This window comes from Phaenicophaeus curvirostris, chromosome 6 (genome assembly GCF_032191515.1).
Source record: "Phaenicophaeus curvirostris isolate KB17595 chromosome 6, BPBGC_Pcur_1.0, whole genome shotgun sequence".
NCBI classification, from domain to species: Eukaryota; Metazoa; Chordata; class Aves; order Cuculiformes; family Cuculidae; genus Phaenicophaeus; species Phaenicophaeus curvirostris.
The window spans coordinates 58,532,955-58,555,744 of record NC_091397.1 but is presented as its reverse complement, the minus strand read 5'-3'; the positions used below and the strand labels follow the sequence as shown (position 1 = coordinate 58,555,744).

General features: G+C 37.3%; 1 protein-coding gene across 1 annotated transcript in view; it reads left to right on the top strand.

The window, feature by feature from the left end:
• The window catches only part of AHR (aryl hydrocarbon receptor), a 55,459-nt gene that overhangs the window by 5,936 nt on the left and 26,733 nt on the right, over positions 1–22,790 (top strand). Inside the window, exon 2 of the mRNA XM_069860341.1 lies at positions 1,553–1,740. Within this exon, the coding sequence (XP_069716442.1) occupies positions 1,553–1,740 (188 nt within the window). The remainder of the gene's footprint in view (positions 1–1,552; positions 1,741–22,790) is intronic.

The following is a 22,790-nucleotide window of genomic DNA, read 5'->3' as shown; positions in this document are numbered from 1 at the left end:
GATATATTTCTGTGTGTTGACAACATTTTGTATTATGGCATCTTCAAGTTTCCAGGCTCCAGATGAAAGAAATGTGCTTCCTTTAATGTGCAAAAGGGCAGCTGTAGCGCGAGGGAACAGGCAGCCGGACTGAAGTGCAAGTTTTTGACAAGTGACACTTGAATAAACAGTGCCTGTAAAAAGGAGGACTTGAATTTAAACTAACAAGAAGTGCAATTGAAACATAAAGAAAAACAAGCTAAAAATAGGAATGTCCACTGTATCACTACTTATGTGACTGTAAATACAAGGTGAAATGATTTTTCAGTACGATTTGCTTTCAGCAATGCCAAGAATAGGAGAATTTCAGAATCACAGAATAACCAGGTTGGAAGAGACCCACCGGATCACCGAGTCCAACCGTTATTTGGGAGCTTTTGCAGTTTCTAGTAAAATTGATACAAGGCTGAAGTTTGGAAACAGACTAAGTGAAATACTGAAGAAATTAACTAGCAAAGGTCTTTATGTTCAATAGTTTTGCGAGTGATAAGTCTTGTGGAACCAGCATTCCTGTGAGAGCAGCACAAATTAACTGCTGCAGATCTTGAGTAGAGATGTGATACTGGAAAAGTGAGAATGAATCACTCTAACTAGAAGACTGTTTAATATCCTAATGTGTGGCTTGTGTTTAATATCCTTGTGTGGCTTGTGCAGATAAATTATTTGGTTTTGGTATTGAGTTGTAATGACTAATTATTATTACAATGAATAGGGGCTTAGACCTGTTGCTTGACTCTTGCATATATGGGAAGGTGTGTATCCAAGTGTCTGGAACTGGAACTTGGAGTGATTATGAATGGAAAATAGCAAGTTTACAAAATCTTTATTAAGCAATTCACAGCAGAAAGCTTTTTAAATTGCAAGGTACAAAGGCATGCCTGTGTCATGCCATACTGGAATGAAATGCCTTCAGGTGAGAGGTGACTTAAAGGATGAGCTCAACAGTATTTGCCAGAAAGGTTTTACCTGCTGACTGAGCTGTATCTCTTGTTTTCTTGTGCAGTTTTAGGGGCTTCGTTGTCTAGCAAGTTACTAAAACTTCTGTTGTATTCATTTCACAACAGCTTGTTTCAAACATTGACCAAAATTAAGGGCACCTATGAAAAATTGTAATGGAAGTGGGAAAATGTACTGTCAAATTCATTTGTACACAAATATTACTGAAAGGTATTGAGTTATTTGTAATAGAACATTTGAAGAATTCAAGTGAAATTTGAGTACAGGAAGCTTTTTATAAAAAATGCTGGAACTCATTTAAATGTTTCAAATGTTTGTTACCTGTTCTAATAGCCATTGTAGCTCTAACTGCTTCATTTAACTGTGTGTATTGGAGAAAGAGGTAAACAATCAGATTTTGGTTTTTTTTCCAGTGGGAAAGAGAAGTCACTTGGGGGAAAACCATTTTGCTTGTTAAAGTTTAAATGGCAATTTGTAACACTAGGTTTGGCAAATATTTACCTTTATTTTGGGAAGGAACTTGCAGTTATATTGTACTGGCTTTGTTTTGCTACAGAGTAAAGCCATCCCCAGCTGAAGGAGTCAAGTCCAATCCATCCAAGAGGCACAGGGACCGCTTGAATGCAGAGTTGGACCGCTTGGCCAGCCTTCTGCCTTTCCCTCAAGATGTCATCGCCAAATTGGATAAGCTGTCTGTACTTAGGCTTAGCGTCAGTTACCTGCGAGCCAAAAGTTTCTTTGACGGTAAGCGTTGGGAGTTTATTTGGTTTTGGACTGCTTGTAAATTTCTGTTATTACCATATGTTCATTTCAGCTGTTTAAGTACTTAAACCTGTTAATTTATCAATATTTTAGTGGAACATCCAGTTGTGTAGGTATATACAAACTAACTCTATAAAGTAAGCTTTCCAGTTGATTGAAACCCAAATGTAACTACTTCTATTTCACTTAAATCGCCAGCCTTTCAAAGCTTTGCATTTGGAAGTGATATTGCCTTTAATGAATCATAGAATCATAGAATAACCAGGTTGGAAGAGACCCACCGGATCATCGAGTCCAAAATGAGTCTTCCAGTCCTTTTCCTTAGACTTTCAAAGGCATGGAAGAGCTTTCATAGAATCATAGAATAACCAGGTTGGAAAAGACCCACCGGATCATCGAGTCCAACTATTCCTATCAAACACTAACCCATGCCCCTCAGCACCTCGTCCACCCGTGCCTTAAACCCCTCCAGGGAAGGTGACTCAACCCCCTCCCTGGGCAGCCTGTTCCAGTGCCCAATGACCCTTTCTGTGAAGAATTTTTTCCTAATGTCCATTCTGACCCTCCCCTGGTGGAGCTTGAGGCCATTCCCTCTTGTCCTGTCCCCCGTCACTTGGGAGAAGAGGCCAGCACCCTCCTCTCTACAACCTAGTTTGGTTGTTTTATTGCTGGGATAAAGCAGGGAGCATGTATTTAAATAATTGTAATTTTTTTATCAGCCTGAAGTTTTACAATATTGTATTGAAGATGGAATTATATTCGTCAGCTGTAGCTGAAGTGTCTTGCTTGCAATGGGCTAGATATTAAACTGCAAGCTGCAAGGACTGAAGAAATTTAACTGCCTAGGATAGATTTTCCTGCAGGAATACAGAACACTTATTTCTTGCATCTAGTGGCTTCATTTAATAGTGCTCATAAATTTATATCCTACATTTTATTGCTTGAATAATACATGCAAGTGTCTTGACTCCTGTGCTTTTTCTAGCAGAGTTCTTGGTACAGAATCTACTCAGGGTTAGGGTTGGTCAAATACTGTGTTTTTAAAATTATTTTCTCACATGAAATGAAAGAATTCTCTTGGTGCATCGGTTTCATCAAAGTCTTTGTTAGACAGTGACTCGCTTTTACTGCCATGAAACAAAAGATTTGGCTTGTCTGTGCTTTCTTGCTCAATTGAAGAGGAAATGAATGAGATCAATGAAACTTTTTTTTTAATTACGTTTTCTCAAACAAATACGTGATTGCATTTTTTTGCTGTTCTTGGGATGGAGTTGTAATAGCCAGTCTTAATTTCTCATGCAACGGAAATGCTTGATTTCTAATTTGCTCTTGAAGGTTCTAGAATAAAGGGGTTTATGGCTCTGATTTCTGAATAGGAGAAAAATTCATGGCTTTAGCTCCAAAGAGATGACCAAAATCACTTCACATCAATGTTTACATCAGTTGCTTGTTTCCAATTTGAACACAAATGTGGTGAAGAATTAGGCACGTGTTAGTGGCACAGAAGTTATATTTGCATTTCAGGTTGCAATTTAACTACTGCACACCCAGAATTGAAGCAAGCTTAACCTGTGCTTTCAGCTCAGTAGCAAACTATTAGGTGATAACCACATCAGACAAGCTCATGTAGGTGATGCTAGCATACTGGCCCTCAGTTGTAGGGTACAGGGTATTTAATTGCATTATAATGAATTAAGTAGCAGAATTTTGATTTACTGCATAGGAAAAGACTTTTCAAGCAACAAGCGTGTGCATATACTATGTGCATTACTGCAGAATATTTTTATGTAGTCTCCATAAAATGAAAATGCCTGGTGAATGTGAGAAGATAAATAATTTGATGTTTCTTCTCTTGTGCAAGACATTTGGCACAGTGTATGGTGAAGCAAGTTTAAGTTATACCTTCAGATAGAATAGCTTCAGTAGAAGTGCTCCTAACTTTTTTTTTTAGTAGAAAAAGGGTTTTTGCCACTTTTCAGGTCTTTGAACTACAAGTTCTTTGGACTACAAGTTAGATTAGTAATCAGTATCAATCTGAAGACATTTAAAGGCTAACATCAATGACTAAAAGTGAAGAAAAGCAAGAGTAATCAATCCATGATTGAACTATGATAGATTCAGTATTGGAAATAAGATTGTTTATACTATTTTGATGCACCTAAATAAAATGGAATCTATGTCACTTGAAACTTACCCTTCGAAAAAGCGATAAGTGCTTTGAAGTATAGAATTAACAAAAATATGGTGAAAACCCCTTGGTTAGAGGGTCTGTGCAGTGCTTCTTGGAGAACTGCTTTTTTTGAAGGAATGGATTGTGTAGTTCTTCTGTAGGGCTTTCTGCGTGTACTTAGATCTGACAAATGCAAGAGTGAGCGCTGATCGTCACCTTGAGTGCCTAGACTGAGCCAACGGGTCCACTTTATTAACGCAGCGGGCTGAAGTAAAGGGAAACGCTAAATGAATAACAGGATGCAAATGGGGGGTGTGCAAATTCCTGCGGAAAGTAAAATATAAACGTGTAATCATATAATCTTGCTTGAAAGGAAACCCAAGGTTTTGCTGTAACAATAGATATTTTTTCAAAGAAAGCACTTGCATTTTTCCAAGTTTAAATAATCCAGAGTAAATGTCTGTTTTCTGAAGGTGGAAGTCTGGTGGGGGAAAAAAAACCCCTCTTTTGTGAAAGACATCTCAAGAAGTTACATTAACTTGAATAAATGTACCTCACTTAGCTTTTAAAGTAACAACTACAAAACTTGTAGACATCTAAGTGTGTGTCTGTGTGCATATATATGTTTATATACATAAAAAAACAACACCAGAAAAGCATCTTCCCTTGCCTGCAGTCATTAAGATGGGACAGAACTGTCCCAGAGCTAAAGACAGATGAGTTTTCTGGTTATGTGGGCTGAAACTTCTGCATACTGTATTTCAGGTTGTGGGAAATAGGTATACAATTTTTTTCGTCTTCCACAACCTCAAAGCGTCTTGCTTTCTTCTGCTGGTGGTTAGTGAAATCAGTGTGCTTCTCAGTGATCCACTGCCCTTGAGATGTACTAGTTCTGTGTGGTCAGGTCAGTCTCATGTCCATGTGGTGGCAGAAGCCTTCTGTATCTCCGTGTGGGGCACTGACATGCTTTTATATATATACAAATATGACCTTGAAGAAGAGGGAGAATTCAGTAGTGGCTGAAAAGAATGTGTCCCAAGTCTGTTTGTTTATAAGGTCAAGTTCTTGTGTGGTGAGTCAAAGCTAAGAAGTGATTTAAGGTGGTGTTGCTTCTCAGATGGATGGTGCTACCTGCCTGTACTGTAGTGGATTAGCAGTCCTCAAAGTCAAGCAGGTTAGCAAATGACTGCTAGAGTATTTATTTTGTGCGTGTAAGATACTTTCTGAAAGTGGCTTAAGGCAAGCTTTTTCTTTTTAAGAGACTAGGATAAATCAGGCAGGTGTCTGCTGACAGTCAGTAAAGAAAGACTTTATATGTTGTCCTGGTATTATTTCACACTGTTTTGATGCTAAGTGCTCGTGCATGTGTGCATTTAGTGGTGAAAAAGGGAATATGGGAGAACTGCTCTTTGTGTAGGTGCAGGTTAGTGAGAGTTATCTGGAGCACAACTGGATGGTCATAGCCTGTGTTCCCCATGCAGACTAAAGCAAAAAGCCCTTTCCCTCTATCTTTGGTCCTTATATGATGAATTGATAACCATATAAATATTTCACTGCAGTAAGAATGCTTGTAATGAACCTTCTTGGGGTTTTGGTCAAGCGGTTAAATTAAAGGGATAAAAGTAGAGTTTGTATGATTGTTTTATTTTTTTAATGTTAGGGGCGTTCTTTTTCTTTCAAAAGGTATACCGAGAATCAAGGAGAGGCTTGCAGTATCTAAACTGAAGTAGCTGTGCTCTGTGTGTGTATCAGGACATTAGAAACAAAGTTTAACTTATTGGTTATTTAATTATTTTTTCATCCATTTCACTAAGAATTCCTGTGGTTTAAAGCATGTGTTTTTTTCCTCTTGCTTATAGAACAGTGTTCTGCAATTACAGAAGAAAGTTTCTGTTCAAAATTAATTTAGAATTGGTTTCTTATGTTGTACGCAAGTGATTCTGGCAAGCACAGCAATAACAAAATAATTAAGAATTTTTCCACTAAGTTTGCATTGCCTAATTTTGCTTTGTAATATAATTAACATGCATTCCTTGGCATAACATAGCTTCAATTTGCAATGCACCCATTGTCATCACATAGAATATATTCTTTGATATAATGTATTTTTCCTTTGATGCCCACTGTTCTATCATACTGCGTATTGGAGAGAACAGGCTGCATGTGGCTTCTGCTCTGGAGAGTGTAGCTCAAGATAAGATGTACATGTGGGAAAGGCAGGCAAAGTTGGAGACAATGTGTTTATTCTGTCACATTGAGAAGGGCTTCAACATACCCGTAGCACAAAATAACTGATTAAAAACCTGTTATGGCCAGGATAGAAGAGATCTGGCCTGACTTGCTTTTATTTGTCTGTTACTATATTTGCCTTCCTTGTTTGTCTAATGCACCTTTCCTCTTTCCCTGCTCCTCCTGCTACATATACAGACCCTCCCGATACCTTCATCATGCCATATAGGAATTTACCTTTGCCAGCAGCTTGGGGATGGAAGGGGCTTGACTAGTTTTACTTGATTCATGACTCCTTTTTTGTTCTCCCAAGGTAGAAAACACCTCATAGCTTGAGATAGTCGGTCTGTGGGTTTTATAGAAAACCATATGATTTTTATGTGAAGAAGTTAAATGGAGAATCCAACACATCTCTTGGCGATTCTTCTAGCAGATATATCACCCTCTTGAAATACAACTCAGATTTAAATTTGCTTGGTTGCCAGCCTTAGAAGTTATATCATTCTCTGTCTAATAATCTTTGTGTTTGGTATGCCTACGGATTAATTTTCACATTTTTTAATGACCTGCTTTGAATCTTATCTGAGAGTTGGAGGGGAAAAAAAAAATTAAAAAAAAGAAAACCCAAACAAACCATCTGTTTCTTTTGGTATTGTCTTCCCTCCTGGCCTCAATCCAAAATTTTTATAAAACATGAACTTGGAATTGTATGGCTGTTTCACTATCAGACTCCCACACCATTCAGGTTATTTCCTAATCCATCCTCATGCTTGTGCTTCTACACTGCTGTACTTGTCTTTTTTTTTTTATTCACCCCTAAATGGCCCCCCCCGTCCCCAATCTGCCGAGATTCATGAGTGTTTGTGGCTGTCTGCTACAGGCTATTTTAGCCTGTATTTTACATAACAGAACATAAGTAGGGATTTAGGCTTTGAGGTCCTAAATCCTTATCCTCAAAAATGATGATTAGAGCCATGTAGCTGTGACATCACCTTAAATCTCAAAATGTGTATGTTTTCATTGTTGCATGCTCATTCTTAGCTTGCTTAGGAACATTTTATTTTTAGGAGTGCTATGTCACAGGGCACGTCATGCAGCTAGGCAGCCCTGTACCCATGTGGATTGATGTAATTGACATTTAATATACCCCAAACCAAATGTGTAAAAATGAAAATTCTGTTTATATCACAACGAGCATAATATGCCAATTTATTTGTAGAATAAACAGGAGAAACTGGGTAAAAATACTCAATGTATTCTTTGGACTTGGTTTTCCCGTTGCACTGTAGTATTTCAGTGATTAATATTAATCATTGTTAGAACTCCCTTTGCCAGGAAAAGAAATAGGTCTCTGCCCTATATGTATTATTTAATCAAAGGCATATGGAAGTCAGTGTAGGAGCCTCTTGTGTTCCTCAGAGCTGTGGTAAAATTTCTTGAAAACCTTGTCCCACTATGCAGAGCATTTACCTTTTCTTTATAGCCCTTGCTAAGAGGGAGATTAGTTTTAAGCATTCTGTTCCGGGCTTTGCTCTGGATACCTGTCACAGTGAACATTTTCTCATTTGCAAGATCAGAGCCTAAAATATAATTTATCCTGTGCTGACCATGTAAGCGTTCTGGAGATGGACATTGTTAGGGTTAGTTCTCTGACACTGCGTATTCAATATCTTGTAATCTTCATTAACATTTTTATTACTATACTGTGGCACCTACAGATAGTGAGATTTGGAGCTTTTAGGTTTGGTTGGTTGGTTTTTTGGTTTGTTTGGGTTTTTTCCCTTTTAATACAAACTACAGTAGCTGTTGATCCATCCCCCGAAGACAGTTTGAGTGGAGAAGTATAATTGGAGGTAGCGCCGGGCTCTCAACATCTTCTCCGCCGTGGGCTTTGTGATTCACCCATTTGAATTTGTACAAGTGTGATTCGCTTCAATATGACCTTAAAAATATGCCCTGGTAATTCAAGACTTCAGCACGAATACACTTTAAAAACGCGTACAAATAATCTGTTAATACTGGGATGGCTTTTAATGCTGTGTTTGCCTTTGACTCAGCAGTTTTCCTCCTTTGTGTGCTTGTTGATGGGAGAAGTGCTGTAGCTTTTCCTGTTTGACTTTATCTGCATTCTGATAAGGAACTAAGGCTTGCTTGTATGATTGAGCTCTGTATATATTTACGGTTCTAGCTAGTTATAACACTGTTTATTTTTCCTGAGAAAACAAAAACTTTAGCTCTTAAGAGTTTCTGCTCCACATGCTTTGATCCACTAACTAGTTAAAGAATGATTGCTTTGTGAATAGTTTTGGAAATCTAGCTCAATAAATAGAAGCTAATTCTAGTTCCAAGAGCTCAGTTGTTGTAATGGATTAATTTATGATTTTTTTTTAAAGTAAATCTGAAAACCAATTTCCAAAAAGCTTTTCAGAGTTTCAGATGATGTATTGGTACATTTTTCCTGGGGAAAAAACATCCTGTAGGAGTTCTTGCACCTTAGTGAATCATAGAATAACCAGGTTGGAAGAGACCCACCGGATCATCGAGTCCAACCGTTCCCATCAAACACTAAACCATGTCCCTCAGCACCTTGTCCACCTGTGCCTTAAACCCCTCCAGGGAAGGGGACTCAACCACCTCCCTGAAGTGATGGCCTGTCCAAGCTATATGTTTTAACAAGACATTATGTTAATGTAGAAAGTTTATATGTATAAAGCTAATCAGATATTACATACCGTTTAAAAATCATCCATTTATTATTCTCTCGATTTGTGGAAAAGACAGGTTAATACCAAGCAGAATGACAGAAAATACCACTGATTTTTTTTTAATTATATCAGATGCAGACATCAAGAGGCAAAAATTAATTCACTGTAACTGAATACTTCATTACAAAAAGATAAGTGTCTCCTGCTGGCCCACAGGACTTGTACTGCTGAAGATGTGACAATGGAGTCTGAGCAGGGAGTTGGGATATTGGACCAGCCAGGCCATGGATTTGCTCCAGTAAATTCCTACTTTATGCAATCAGTTAGAATTTGTCTTGAGAGGCCAAGTATGTATGTCTTTCAGCTTATTAGATGTTATATGATGCCACACAGTGCGCAGCACTGAGCAATTCAAAAGGCACACGGGTTGAATTTCAAAAGGCAATTATTCAGTGGGGAAAAAATGAGCATCTATTTGTTCAATTAAAAACAGAGTTTAGCATGCATCACTGAGGGCAACTAATTCTTATTTCTACATCCCCTTCAACATCCACAGCCAGCGAACAGAAAACCTACAATTTCTTAAGGCAACTTCAGATAATTCTATTTAGTTCTCACAGTTAATTTCATTTAATTTTCTAGAATAACTATTATGATATTCTAATGTATGGAAAAATTAAGTTATAGGAAAATAAAACTCTGTTTTAGCAATCGGAGGTTCAAAAAACCAAAAATGTGATAGATGGGTACCTCTGTGCATCTAGCCTCAACTTCCCATAGCTGTCATTCCACAGTGAAGTAAATCACTTAATGTTGTTTTTGAATTTTCAACCCTCGCCTCAAAAAATTTAGTGACTCCCCCTTTTGTGGATAAAGCAATATCATAACAACAAGTCTGAAAGTAAGTTACTGTTCAGAAGCGTGCATCTCTCACTGGCTTTTTTGGTAGGAACAAGGAAAATGTACCAAGACAGCAATTGAATGGGAAATAACCTTGGAAGAAATGTGGGTGTGTCAGGAGATGGTTTTGATGATTCAGCAGGTGACTGTCATCTTTGCGATAGTTATGGAAGTTCATTGCTTCCAAGTCTTGAAACAGCAAGCAGTATACACTTTGGTATGTGGTAGTTAAGGTTCAAAGCTCAAGTGCATGTTGACAAATTTGAACTACTACGCGTGTCCTGAGATTTACTCAGGGGTAAATGATAAAAGCAAAAGTGAAGTTATATTCTCTCTGTGTATTTAAAAAAAAAAAAAAGAAAATCCTGTACTTAAATTCTGGCATGAGGTGCCTAGGTATGACTGGCAAGCTAAAAAGCGCTGCACGCTAGTTGCTGTTCTGCTGTGTTATAGCTATGTCCTGTACAGTGATTCTTCAGGGTGTTTTTTTCCTGAGCTCCAGGCTCTTCTCTAAGTTGAGGAGAATTACCACTGATATATTATAAGCTTGGAAATTTCCAAAGAGCATATAGATACCATTGACCCTCTTGGGCAAAGACTATAATTATTTATTCCTAGTCCTACATTTCCTGGTAATGTAACCTTCTGTTGTCTTCCTGCTACTTAAAAATGTCTGTTTTCCTTTCAACTCCCATATAAATCTCATCCCGTCTTCCTTTTACCTTCTTCCAATCTGGGAGCCTGATGGAGTTCTGAGGAAGAAGCACACAGATGGTTTTAGGCTTAGAGGGAATAAGGTTTTATTGCATAGTAGTTGCAATAGCTTCTAACTCTTCTTCTCCTTTTTTACCTTTTCTTTTTTTTTTTTTTTTTTCTCTCTTCACCCCCTCTTCCTGCCACTCAGGAGTGGTGGCTCCTGATACCTACCACACACAATAATTTTGAGGCATCTTGCACAGCACAGTTTGGGAACATCTGCTTTGGGTAGTGCAAGTGTTCTTGTGAACAAAGACTTGAGTCTTCCAAATGTAATGATTGAGCTCTCATTTTTGAAAGTAGGCGCATGTTGATTTACTGTAATGTTTCTGGAGTGATTAATTAGCGCACTGCGAACTAAGATCAGCATCACTCAGTCACTTAAGAAAAAAAAATACACAATTTGGCTGTTGGTTTTTCTTTCTACTTAAGAAAACTTAGCAGTATGTCAAGTACCGCTTTGTGGCAACTGAAGTTATGCCCCCATTTAAGGGAGGCTGCTGCATAAACACTTAATGTTCCACATTGGATAGTGCTGTTAGGCTTTTTTTAAAAAGCAATGTTAAAAAACATAAAGAACATAAAAATTACCCCTGAGTTCAGCTGTCCTGCATAGCAGAGCCTGAGTTGGTTTTAATCCATGTTGTGAACAATTCAGTGGTGTATAATGCTTTTTCAGATCTTTAATAGAATATTTTTTTAATTTTATTTTTTAATTTCTTTAACCTTCTGTGAGTTTTGAGGAATACCAGTCTGCTTCAAGAAACAGTACAGGACTTGTTGAGCTGCATTTTTGGTAAGGGCTCAAAAGAAAATGTCCAGCAAAAGCTGAGGAAACTTACACAGAATCTGGTTAAATTTCAAGTTCTTGAGTTATGTATTTTATAACAGCTTTTTATGCCTTTTTGATATATGTGTTGGGCAAGTCTTGTAAAATCTGATGTCTTTGCTCTGTAAAGTTCTTTTAAAACCAGTAAGTATGTTCCTTCAGGGTCATAACTTAAACACAGCTTAAGAATGCCATAGCTCCTGTTAATCCTTTTAAAAGAAACACTGATTCTATGTGGGTGTGATATCATAAGCAAAATAATTCAATTACTCTGCAATTTACATTTTTCAAAGCATTTTGCTCTTAAGAACACAGTGGGCTTTTTTCTACAAGCCAGTAGGGGTTGATTGACATCATGTGCCATGTAACCAACTTGACAAACTGTCCCTCTTCTGATGTCCCACATGAAGGACTGGAATATTATGCAAGGTAGTGAAAATGGAATTAATTCTACAGATGTGGAGAAAAAAAGCATTTTTCTGTTGCTAATACAACTTCACAGTTTGGTACCACTAAATTTTATAGATGGCAACATGTATGACTTGAGAAATGGGATTTAGCCAACAGTTTGTAGATTTGTCGGGGCAGGAGGAGAGGATGGGCAGTAAGAGCTCAGGCGTTAAACTGATGATGCTCATACTAGTCTTTTATTTTAGTTGTCTAGCAGTAGAATGTTTGAGATTTTTTTTCGGACTTGCAACATTTTTGGTGCCTCAAAAGTCAAGAGATCTCTGTCGGGAAATTTTTGAGGATAAACAGCTGATGTTATGGGACTTGAGTATTTGAGCTGAATCAGGCAAAGTTTAGCAGAACATTGTCAAGAGGCTTTCTATTTGCATTTAGTCTAATTTTGTGGGGGGTTTTGAAAACATTTTAAACCTACCACTTAATATTTACCATGCTTCAGAATTCAGGAGCAAAATAGATGTTTGCTTCTCTCAAACCATAGCAGAAGACAAGGTTATTGGCGTCTTCAGTTTATGGTAAGTTATGGTGTTCCTGTTGCTTTTTAAAAATTTTTTGCATTAGTGATATGGAAAAACAATGATTGAGAATCTTTTTTTTTTTTTTTTAAGTAGTAACTAATTGCCTGGGCTTTTGAGTACTGCGTTAAGCAAGGTGGTTTCCTTCTCAGACACAAGTTCTGCTTGCTTAATTGAAGTGCTTGCAGTAATGTGAACAGGCTTATAAAGCTCAATCTTGTTTTGCTGTACAGGCCAAGTAAAGGTTACCTTTTATAAACAATAAAAGGCCTTGATTTTAAAGAAAAAAATCAGTGAGATGGGCCTCTGTGCAAGCAGGTCACACTTCATGAAATGGATCTCAGCTGCCTGCTCAGAAAATGTGATTTAGTGTATATGCAGAATTGGAAGTCGGGGCAAAACTTCAAGAAGTGAGATGGATCAATTGCTGTACTTCTGATGTCTTCAGCAAATGCTTTTCCAGTAAAACATAGTCTGTAAAAATAAATAAATAAAAAATTGAACTGGAGCCAATTATTACCTAATAAGAATTATTAGAAGATTCTAATGATAGAAGAGGAAGTGCCTGAACAGACAAACTTTAAAAAAATAATTTGACATCAGGCTTTTCCTGTGTGAGAGCACTGGCAGAACCTTGCAGGCTTTCTTCTTGCAGGATTTGACTCAGTCTGAATTAGACCAAATGGAAGAATGAGACCAGAAACTTGCATAAAAAGTGGAAGAATGGCTGTGTTTGAGAGGAGCCGTAGGAGAATGTTTCCGTTCCACACCTCCCGACTTCAAATTGCTTTACTGTCATTTTATGTCCCCTGCAACATCCATTCCAGTCTGTTCAGTGCAAAGTCTTGTGTTTCTCGTGTTACCATTTACGTATGTTTTCATTCATTGGTTCAAGTAGCAGCGCTAAGGAGCCACTCAGGTTGTGAAATGCATTTCATCTGGAGAGGTATGGCTGAAATGAGTCATTACATCCATATACAAGGACATGTTTTTGAGAGGGCTGTTGACTGTATAGATTTCATTCTCTCTTTTAATGGAGAGAGACACTACCTGAAGTGGAAATGTGGGGACAGGTTATCTGTCTTTTTGTGCCTTCCTGAGGTCTCATACTTTACTATTAGTGAGTAACCTGACGATAAACAGCTAAGACTCTTCTTAATTTTTAGCCCTTCACCTTATTTTCCCAGTTAAAGCTGCAAAAGGTCCTAGGAAGGAATGTAGACGTATTAATTTTTGCCTTTTCTCTCCCAGGAAAGCCCATATGTGAATTGCTGTATAATCTTTTTGGAGAGAACTTGCCTGAATAAGAGACCAATGGAAATGACTAGGGGGGGAAAGCAGTATTGGGTGGAAGGAAGGAGATTGAAATGACATGTTATTGGACAGTTATAACGGTTCAGAAAACACTTCTGTGATAAACCCATCTTGGGGAAAATGGCCTTTGTGGAATCTTCCAGCCCTGTTCAAAGTCGTGTGCCGCTTCCTTTATGGGATCATAGAATCATAGAATAACCAGGTTGGAAGAGACCCACCGGATCATCGAGTCCGACCATTCCTATCAGCCACTACGACCATACATCCTCTCTCATACAATTTCACATAGATAGGATCTGTCTCCTTTCTGATCTGGTAATGCCTCCAAGCCTACGGTTGCTCTCTTCTGTAAAGTGGGTCACGTTCCCTTCAGGATGATGAAAATAAAACATGGGAATTTACACAGTGTATAAATATTTTCATACTTGAGGTGTCTTTCAAGAGTTCTGAAGATTCTTTGGCTGCATTAGCCAGCCCTACGTCCATAGCCATTTTAAAGTAAATGTCAAATTAGTCATATTAAACTAAATAGAAGGAACGGAACAACAGACTCTTGGATTAATTGCCTTAACTTATCTCTCTCTTATTCCAGGTTTCTGTTGGTTTAGTTTGTTTTTTTTCTTTTTTGGCTGTTTTGGGGTTTTTTTGTTCTTTTAGCAAGCTGCATTTCTGACAGTTGGTGCTATTAGGACCCTTGTTAGCATCAAGGATTTGAACTCCACATTCGAGGAGCTTTTAGTACGCAAGTCATACCAGCAAATGCTTATAGGAATACTTTAGACTTACAGATATCTGGAAGGTCCTCTGGGAAGATACACAGTCAAGATCATTGCTTTCAGTGTTACTGCTGTGATATAACACAGGAGGATTTCATCTCCCGTAATTAGAAACTTAATGCTTAACAGAGGGTGTAGTTCATTTGGCAGCATTTGTGAAATGTCTGGGGAATCAGTTCTGTATTTTAATAGCTTTATATTTTTGTTTATTTGTGACTTCATAATTATAATCGGTAGGAACCAAAGTACTGAACCACTTCACTATATGCTACCTTTAGTCAAAAATCAACCTAGGAAATAAAAAAACCCCACCCATATTATGGGATATTTATTATATTTACATAGATATTTAAGTCACAAACTGAAGTGTTTTCCTTTCAGGACATTGATAATAGCTGTAACTGATTTGCTCTTAAATGATAATTGCATAATTTCTGATAATTCAAAAATTAATATCAACCTTGTAGATTGTTAGGTGGTGCAGTAGGTTTTAATACAACATTGATACCACATCATCTTTTCCATGTACTTGTCTGCAAATGCTGCTTTCTCCTGTCTAACTGTGATAATGGACTGCATATATCTCAAATTGAATTTAAAGGTGAAAAGTCACCTTGTTTAAAGGCTCTGTGTAAGGAGTTACATGCATAAGACAAATAGAGTTGAGATGCAAATAATGAATTTTATAAAAGCGGATTAGTTTTTATTTTTATACCATGCAACAATAGAAGTTATAATAAGTTGTGATACCTTAATTTGTTTTTTAGTTTTATGAGCAGGATGAATTGTTTATAGCAGAAGCTTTGGCTGTTTTGCTTGAAGAGTTCAGTTCCTGGGAACAGATTGGATGTCAAGTATTTTATCACTTGAATTTATTCTACAAAGCTAGCAGTTATATATTTATGGATGCATAGCTGGCATAATACTGCTAAATGTTTGGAATGAAATAGTAGATTTTTTTTGGCACTAGGATCTAAGGATGAAAATGCCATTAGGTACATAAAAGCAGAAAGTTGCAAATTATTACAGTGCTAATTAGACTAAACTATAGTTCCTTTCTTCAGAAATACATCCCTTCATCTAGTTTATTTACAATATGCCCTTAAATTATGCTAGTTATGTTTGAGGAGAAAGGCAAGTATTGGTTTTCACAACCTTCCATCCATGAAGAACAAGAAATCAAATCTGATACTATGGGCACTACTTTTTTTTATAACTTTTGTGTCTGTCTTTTATGACACTGAACAAGATCAGTTCATCTCAGAGGGTCTGGATGTCTATCATGTCTATCCCAGATGCCACTTTAGCTTTGTACAAGTCGATATCTTCCTCTGCTCATACATCAGTGTAGTCATCACCAGTTTTATGACTTTTTAATTCTCTTTTGCATTTGAACTTTTGTTTAAACATACTTGAGACACCAGTCAGAAGTTGTGCTTTTGGCATATGAAATCTTTTGCTGACCAAACAGTTGATACACGTGTACCACAAAACTAGTGACAGTACGGGCTCATTTCACTTTTCCTAAATTGGTAAAATAACATAAATCGCTTAATTTTTCCAGCAGCCTTGCACAGTCAAGTTGTTTTAATTTAATATGTTTGGGTCAGAGAGATTTAAGGGCTGTTTATGAAATATTAACATTTGGAAAAGATAGCAGTGGTCATCAAGATTCAGTGACATTTAATATTTATCCATCGCATTTGCAAATATCATTTAATGTAGGCAAAGTTGGCTTACAAAGTTGGGAGGTTGCAGCTGATGTTACTAACTATGTTCTATTAAACTTTATTTGGGCTTCTGGCTTGCATTAGCAGTTGAGCTTTGCAGCAATGGCTGAAGTTTGGTAGCTGTGAATGTTGAGATGCAGCGATCTACTACTCACTGTGTTGAGGAAGCCTGTTGGATTTGTTTTACGTGAGCATCGTGTGCTGTGAACTGTCGTAGCTTAAAGGCTAATAGGTCCCCTGCTAAAGCTAGCCAGGTTGTAGAGCTAGTTATGGACACTTCCAGGTGGGAAACCAAGCTGGAGGGAATATTTGATGGCTGTTTTAGCTTCTGTTCATTAAATGCTTGCATGCTTTTCCATCTTATTACGTGCTATAAGAATGAGCGTCACTCAACTTTGAAGTCAATTTGGAATGTAGATATCTGAAACTGAACTTCAGAGTTAATAAACTACATCCAAAATTTGTTTGCATGTAAGTGCTATTAAACTGTTCTTCAAAGTTTTCAACTATGTTGGAGAAAGAAACATTCCTCTATGTCCTTTTATAAATGTATATGGCTTATTAAATGTAAAGGTAAAATCAATTCCTTATATTGACTGGAAATTTGGTTACAGAAATGGTGACATGCAAGGCTGTAAAGGAGCTGCATAAAGTTTTTGCCAAGAATTCTCATGTTGCTGTTTCTTCACTTGAGGGCAACGATATGAACTTGTGCCCAGAATCAATCGTTACTCATTTCTAGAAAAAATTTCAGCAGTATATTTGAAAAACAACCAAACAAAACAACCAACATCCTATTAGAATATGATGTAGTTTACAGACACTAATAAAAAAGTCTTGAAGAATTCAGAATCCTGCTGCACAAAGGCCTGGGATACAGGAAGGAAATGGGGTTCCTGTCAGTAACGGTCACTGTCTGAATTCCAGGGAGAACCCGAGGTCATCTTGTAATCCGTCCTCTGTCTGTTTCCCTCACTGACATATTAAGACTAATAATAGTTTCTCGTTCTGTTTTATCGAAGCTTATCTTTAATTAGATGGATTAATTTTAGAACAGAAGTCTTAAATTAAAAATATGGGAGTGAAACCTATTTTCTATTAAAAGATTAAACAGGGATGTGAATACTTAAAACTGTACCAGATTTTTTAATATAAAAATACATCTTGTCATTAATGACAGATGTTAAAAGAATATATTTATAAATGTTAATAATTCAAAAGGCCTAGTGAAGCGAATGGAGTCAGTTGAGTGAATTGGTCCATAGAGTATTTCAAAGTGTTTTTGTACAATTTTCTCTCGTATTTTGAACTGTTAAGCTAAATGCATATGTTTCTGCCACTAGGTGATTTTTTTTCCTGGTCAGCATAAAGAATTGAAATAATTAGTACAAATCTTATTATCTAAGAATCAGTTGTGCAAAGGTAAGTTGATGCACATTTTGGGGAGGAACTGCTTAACTACCAGAAGGGCTTTTGCTTTTCTTCCTGGCTAAATCCCAAATATTCTAAGCACATGGAACAATTTAGCAGAAAACACGTAATTATCAACCAGATCTCTTTGCCACCTTGAACATTATTTCTTGTGGCAAAGTAAATGGAACCTTATGTTTAGATTTTATTTCATTTGATCTTCTGCTGTGTTGGCAGAAGATTACAAAAAAAAAAAAAAGATGGCACCATTAAAATATGAGTTGATTTGTACTTACTCTAATATGAATCTGATTATACTTGATAAAGGCATGGCAGAAACTTCTAACTGAAATTTTGAAGCAGAGGAACCACGTTCTTCTTGGGACATGAACAATCTGTGTAACTGTGAAAACAAATTTAATATCATGCAGGTGTTCACAAGCAAATGTATGCAAATGCTTTGCATTCATTATAAATAAAGCTGCCATCAAGCTTTGGCTCTAACGTTTGGGGTTTTTTTTCTGTTTCTCATTTCTATGAGGAGGCCAAAATCAGTGAATGTTAATTCCCTGTTGCAGTGGCCACTCTGTGGGTAGATATCCCTATTGATGGTGTAGACTTATCTATAAAAAACACCTTTTACATTGTAACAGGTGTGCTGTCAAGATTAATTCAATATGCTTTCTGTTAAATGACTTCTGATTTCTCTTAATGAACTCACTTGGTCTAAAGTCCTTTCAAAACTGAATTTTCTGGACTAGGTTATGCGTTTCCCATGAAGATCAGAATGGCCCTTTCGGTGGGGACTGGATCAGGGATCCTTTGTGGTCATTGCCTCACCTGGGAACCTGTTTTCTGATTTTATTTTTATTTTTTTTTTCTTTGATGTATGGTAGAAGAATTTCAACAGGAAGAGTAGGTATCACCTGTACCCCCAGCTTTAAGACTGACTTCTACTGCAGTGGAAGAAAGGATTGAGAACCACCTGAAGCTGAGGGAGGAATGAAATCTGGGTTTAGCATATCCTTATGCTGTAAAAAAGGGCTATGTATTTTTCTCCAGGCATATAAAAGAATCATATAAAAGTGGCTCACAGCTGTCAGAAGAACCTGGATTTATGGGGGAAAGTCAGGAGAACACCTAGTTTCTGGACCGTGCTTGGGGTCAGAGTGAAGAACTCCAAATTTCATGTGTCTGGTCCTTTATACGGACCTGGCCTTCTGGAGTTGAGTTGCACAGTACTCTGGCCTATTGCCACATCAATCTGTATTAATACTGCCCATGTTGAAACAGTATTTCCTATTATGTAACTTTTCAGAAATCTGGGAGCCAGACAACTGTTCAAACCAGCTACTAAAATATTAAGTATGTTTTTTACTTCAGTAGCTACAGTTAATAAATACTGATGAAAAGTATTTTTATAAACTTGTAGTTGTTCTTTTTTCAGCTTTTGGGGAAGACTGTTCATGAAGTTGGGCTAGTCATCTTTTGTTCTTTCCTTTTTGAAGGTATTGGTGAGACCTCCTGAAGCAGTTTTGGAGATAGTACTGGGTGGTGTGTTCCCATAACACATGGTTACTCTGTTTATCAAATTCTGAGATTCTCTAGACTACCTGAGAGTTTGTAAAATCATTCAGTTTGTAAAATCAAGTTATGGTCTTACGAATATAATTGTAACAGATGCAGAGAAGACCTAGAGTGTGTAATTAGAGGAGATGACTCCAAGTTTGCCATGTTTAGCATAGCATGGAGATTTGAAGGTTTCTTGTAGCAAAATAAGCCTTACTAGAATTGCAGGAAGAAAAGAGGAAGAATTAAGTATTCTTAAGAATGAGCTTGATATTTATTGTGGTGATGGAGTCCCTCTCAGGTCTTAAATTTCTACAAATACTGACTGAAAATATTAGTCTCCTTCAAGACATTACACCTTCCAGTTCAGTCTTCCAGTGGCATTTCAGCTGCAGTGAAGGTTGAATGTACTTCAAAAGGCATTTCAAGAGGAAATGGTGATTACTTACATACAGCTCCAAATGTCAAAGTTTCTTTAAAAATAAGAATTTATGGTATTCCCAAGCAAGAAAGGAATGTGTGTGAAGTGAAGAGTCAAGTCAGCAAAAGGGATTGTTCTTTCTGTACATCTAGCAAAGCCTCATATTTTCTGTAAAACTGTGGAACAAAGTTCTATAGAAACAGATTTTTAAATTGTAGTGTAGAATTGTCGGCCCCAGAGATACAAGATACTGCAATAACTCATTATGGGTACCTTATCAGCTCACTGGCCTGGTAGTGTCACAACTCTAGAAAGGTCCCTTGTGCTGTCAGGTTGTCACAAGAAGTTGTATATCTAAATAGTTTGAAAACAAAGAAAGAAAACATAATACAAACAGAAAACAAACAAGCGAAACGCCCTAGACCCTCAAAACCTCTCAACCCATCCCCTCCCCAGGCAAGTCCAAACAAGTCTTGTAGCTCTTCTGAAGAGTGAAACTGCAACAAGAAACTGAAATCGCATATAACAAGTCTGAGATACTATCACTTGCCTTTGTTTTTTGTGTGGTTGGCCTCCAGGGCACTCTTCTAAAGGCAGGAACTTTCCTTGCTTAGATGTATCAATGGGTCAATTAAGTGGTGATGCTTAATGAACGCTGTTTGAGTAGTTCCATTGATTTATGAGCCAATTTATTAATAGTAGAATGGAAGTATTGAAAATATTGACAAGATTTTATGCACTTTTTGGTTTACTGAAAACCTTGTGGTATGAAAGGGATGTATCACTTCTGTGTTTAGAATTATTGGTAATAGAGCCTTAACTGGACTGATTATTAAGATCATAGGTAAAACTCTGGATTAAATGTTGAATCTTAAAACATAAAGTATGTTAAAATATTTTTAAGGTAAAAAAAGTGTTCTGTTTATGACAACTGGTAGATGTGTCTGCTAACGTGCTAATCAAGCTAGCCTGTTGTGTTGGTTTTACTGTGTCTTCATGGACTTCCCAGTCAGCTGAGCAGTTTCTTTTCTGAAAGACTAGAAAATCATAGAATGGTTTGAGTTGGAAGGGACGTTAAAGATCATCCAGTTCCAACCCCACTGCCATGGGCAGGGACACCTCCCATTAAATCACGTTGCTCAAAGCGTTATGCAACTTGACCTTGAACATCTCCAGAGATGAGGCATCGGTGACCTCTCTGAGTAAACTGTTCCAGTAGCAAGTCCCTGTTAATGCTCAGTGTAATGTATCCAAGGTATATTTCAGCATTTAGTATAAAATCCTCTGATGGTAGAATTAAGGAAACAAGCTCTGCAAAGCTTACAGTTGTGGTTTGTCTGTGGTTTTATCACAGAATGTCTGAAAATTGAGGTATTCATAGGTTTACTCATGGACATTCTGCAACAGGCCTTCTGTGAAATCATAGAATAACCAGGTTGGAAGAGACCCACCGGATCATCGAGTCCAACCATTCCTATCAAAAAATGCAGCCCCGTGGGGGAGAGCAGATGACAGGAGACAGATTCCTCAAATCCTTTTCTTCTAGAGTCTGTTTGCTCCGGCTCCCCTTCTTCACAGCCCTCCTTGCCTTTCTCCTTCTTGCCTCCTTAGGGTTGTAATGAATAAAATATAGCTTTTCTTTGCGTCACAGTCTAACCCCTAACAACAGATGTTATATAATGCTTGCTGCTGCTAATTCTGCTTTCTGACGCTTGATCAGAAATACAGGCGTCTCCTGTGTGACCTTCTAAAGCACAGTGCTTGCTAAAAGTGCCTGGGATGAAATCCAGTCCAATATTTTTTTCCCTTTTTCTGCTCTCTATGTAGAAAGAGATGAAATTTTTAATTTTTATATTCAGATTATAACCGTTCACAGTTCTTTAACTGATAAACTCTAGAGTTCATTGGAACAATCTAAAGCTGTCAGAAAAGATATTAAAATATGGTGCAATCATAAGCTTTAAACTGTGTATTATCTAATATGATTTTCATATGAATGGCACTAAAATCTCTCCCAACTACTGAATCTGAACTTCTAAATCTTTAGTGCATTTATCCTTGCAGTGCTGCCTGGGTTAGAGTTGCTTATTCCAGTTTCATCATTAAGGAAATGAAGTGTGAGGTGCCTGCATGATTTCTATTACATCGCACGGGAAGACGGTGTCAGAACCACAAAACCATCCATCCTCTCACTTAGCTTTTAGACGTGTTTTTGGTAGCTTCCTCCTTGTCTTCAGCCTCTCTGCCTTTCTCTTTTCGCCTGCCCACCACAAACTCTGCCCCACGTACTCACTATAGTGTAACTTGTAGTCCTGTATTTACTTGAAAAGTATAACAGTATCTGTTACTGTCAGAAAAATATACCTAAGCCACAGATGTTGTACTCTTTATAGTCTTTCTCATTTTTAGATAATAGTTCTACTGTCTTAAAATACTGCTGGAGAAGGACAGTTGTCGGATTTGGAGGCTGTTGCAGTTAAATATCCTAAAAGAATGACAGTTTAACTATGAAGGCTGAGGTGATTCTTGTAAATAACAGTGTAAATCCAGCATCTTGTCCAATTTCTGACTTAGGAAGTTACTGTACTTTTAGAACATCACGAAGAAACTCCTTAGCTAAGATGTAATTCCTGTCCTGGTTACCTGCCATTACCTATGCAGCTTTCCGTAGGAGAGAGGCTGAGGTTCATTTCGTGTGAAAGGCTTTCTGCTGGTATAAAAAGAAAACCAGGGAGAGCCAGACCTTTTTAGTAGAGGCTTTACCATATTTCATATTCTAAAAAGGGTTTTATGGTTTTCTTCCTCCTCATGTTTAGTATTTACCCATGTAGCTATGCACTTAGTAGAACAATGGATCAAATGACAAAAAATAAAAATTCAAATACAAATCTTCTGTGAAAGACACATTCCAATACGTACTCTGTTAAAATACAACATACCAAAACCAGACTGAAGAAAGGGAAATTAAAGTTTTATGTTACGGTATTTGGGATGAAGTGGTTTATCAACAGAAGGTGTACAGAAGGGTTTTGAAACCTTTTGAAAGTTTCTTCTTTTATCAGCAATATTAGATTTTTTTTAGAAGCATTTTTTTTGTACTAGAACAGTAAAACCATTGACAGTGTCATAAATAATCTTGTGGTCCAGAAATGTAATTTCTGAGAAATTCACAGCTCCCTTTGAGACTTGGCCAGTGAAATTTGCTTGAAGTTTAGGTAGAAAAAAGAGCGATTCTCCTGC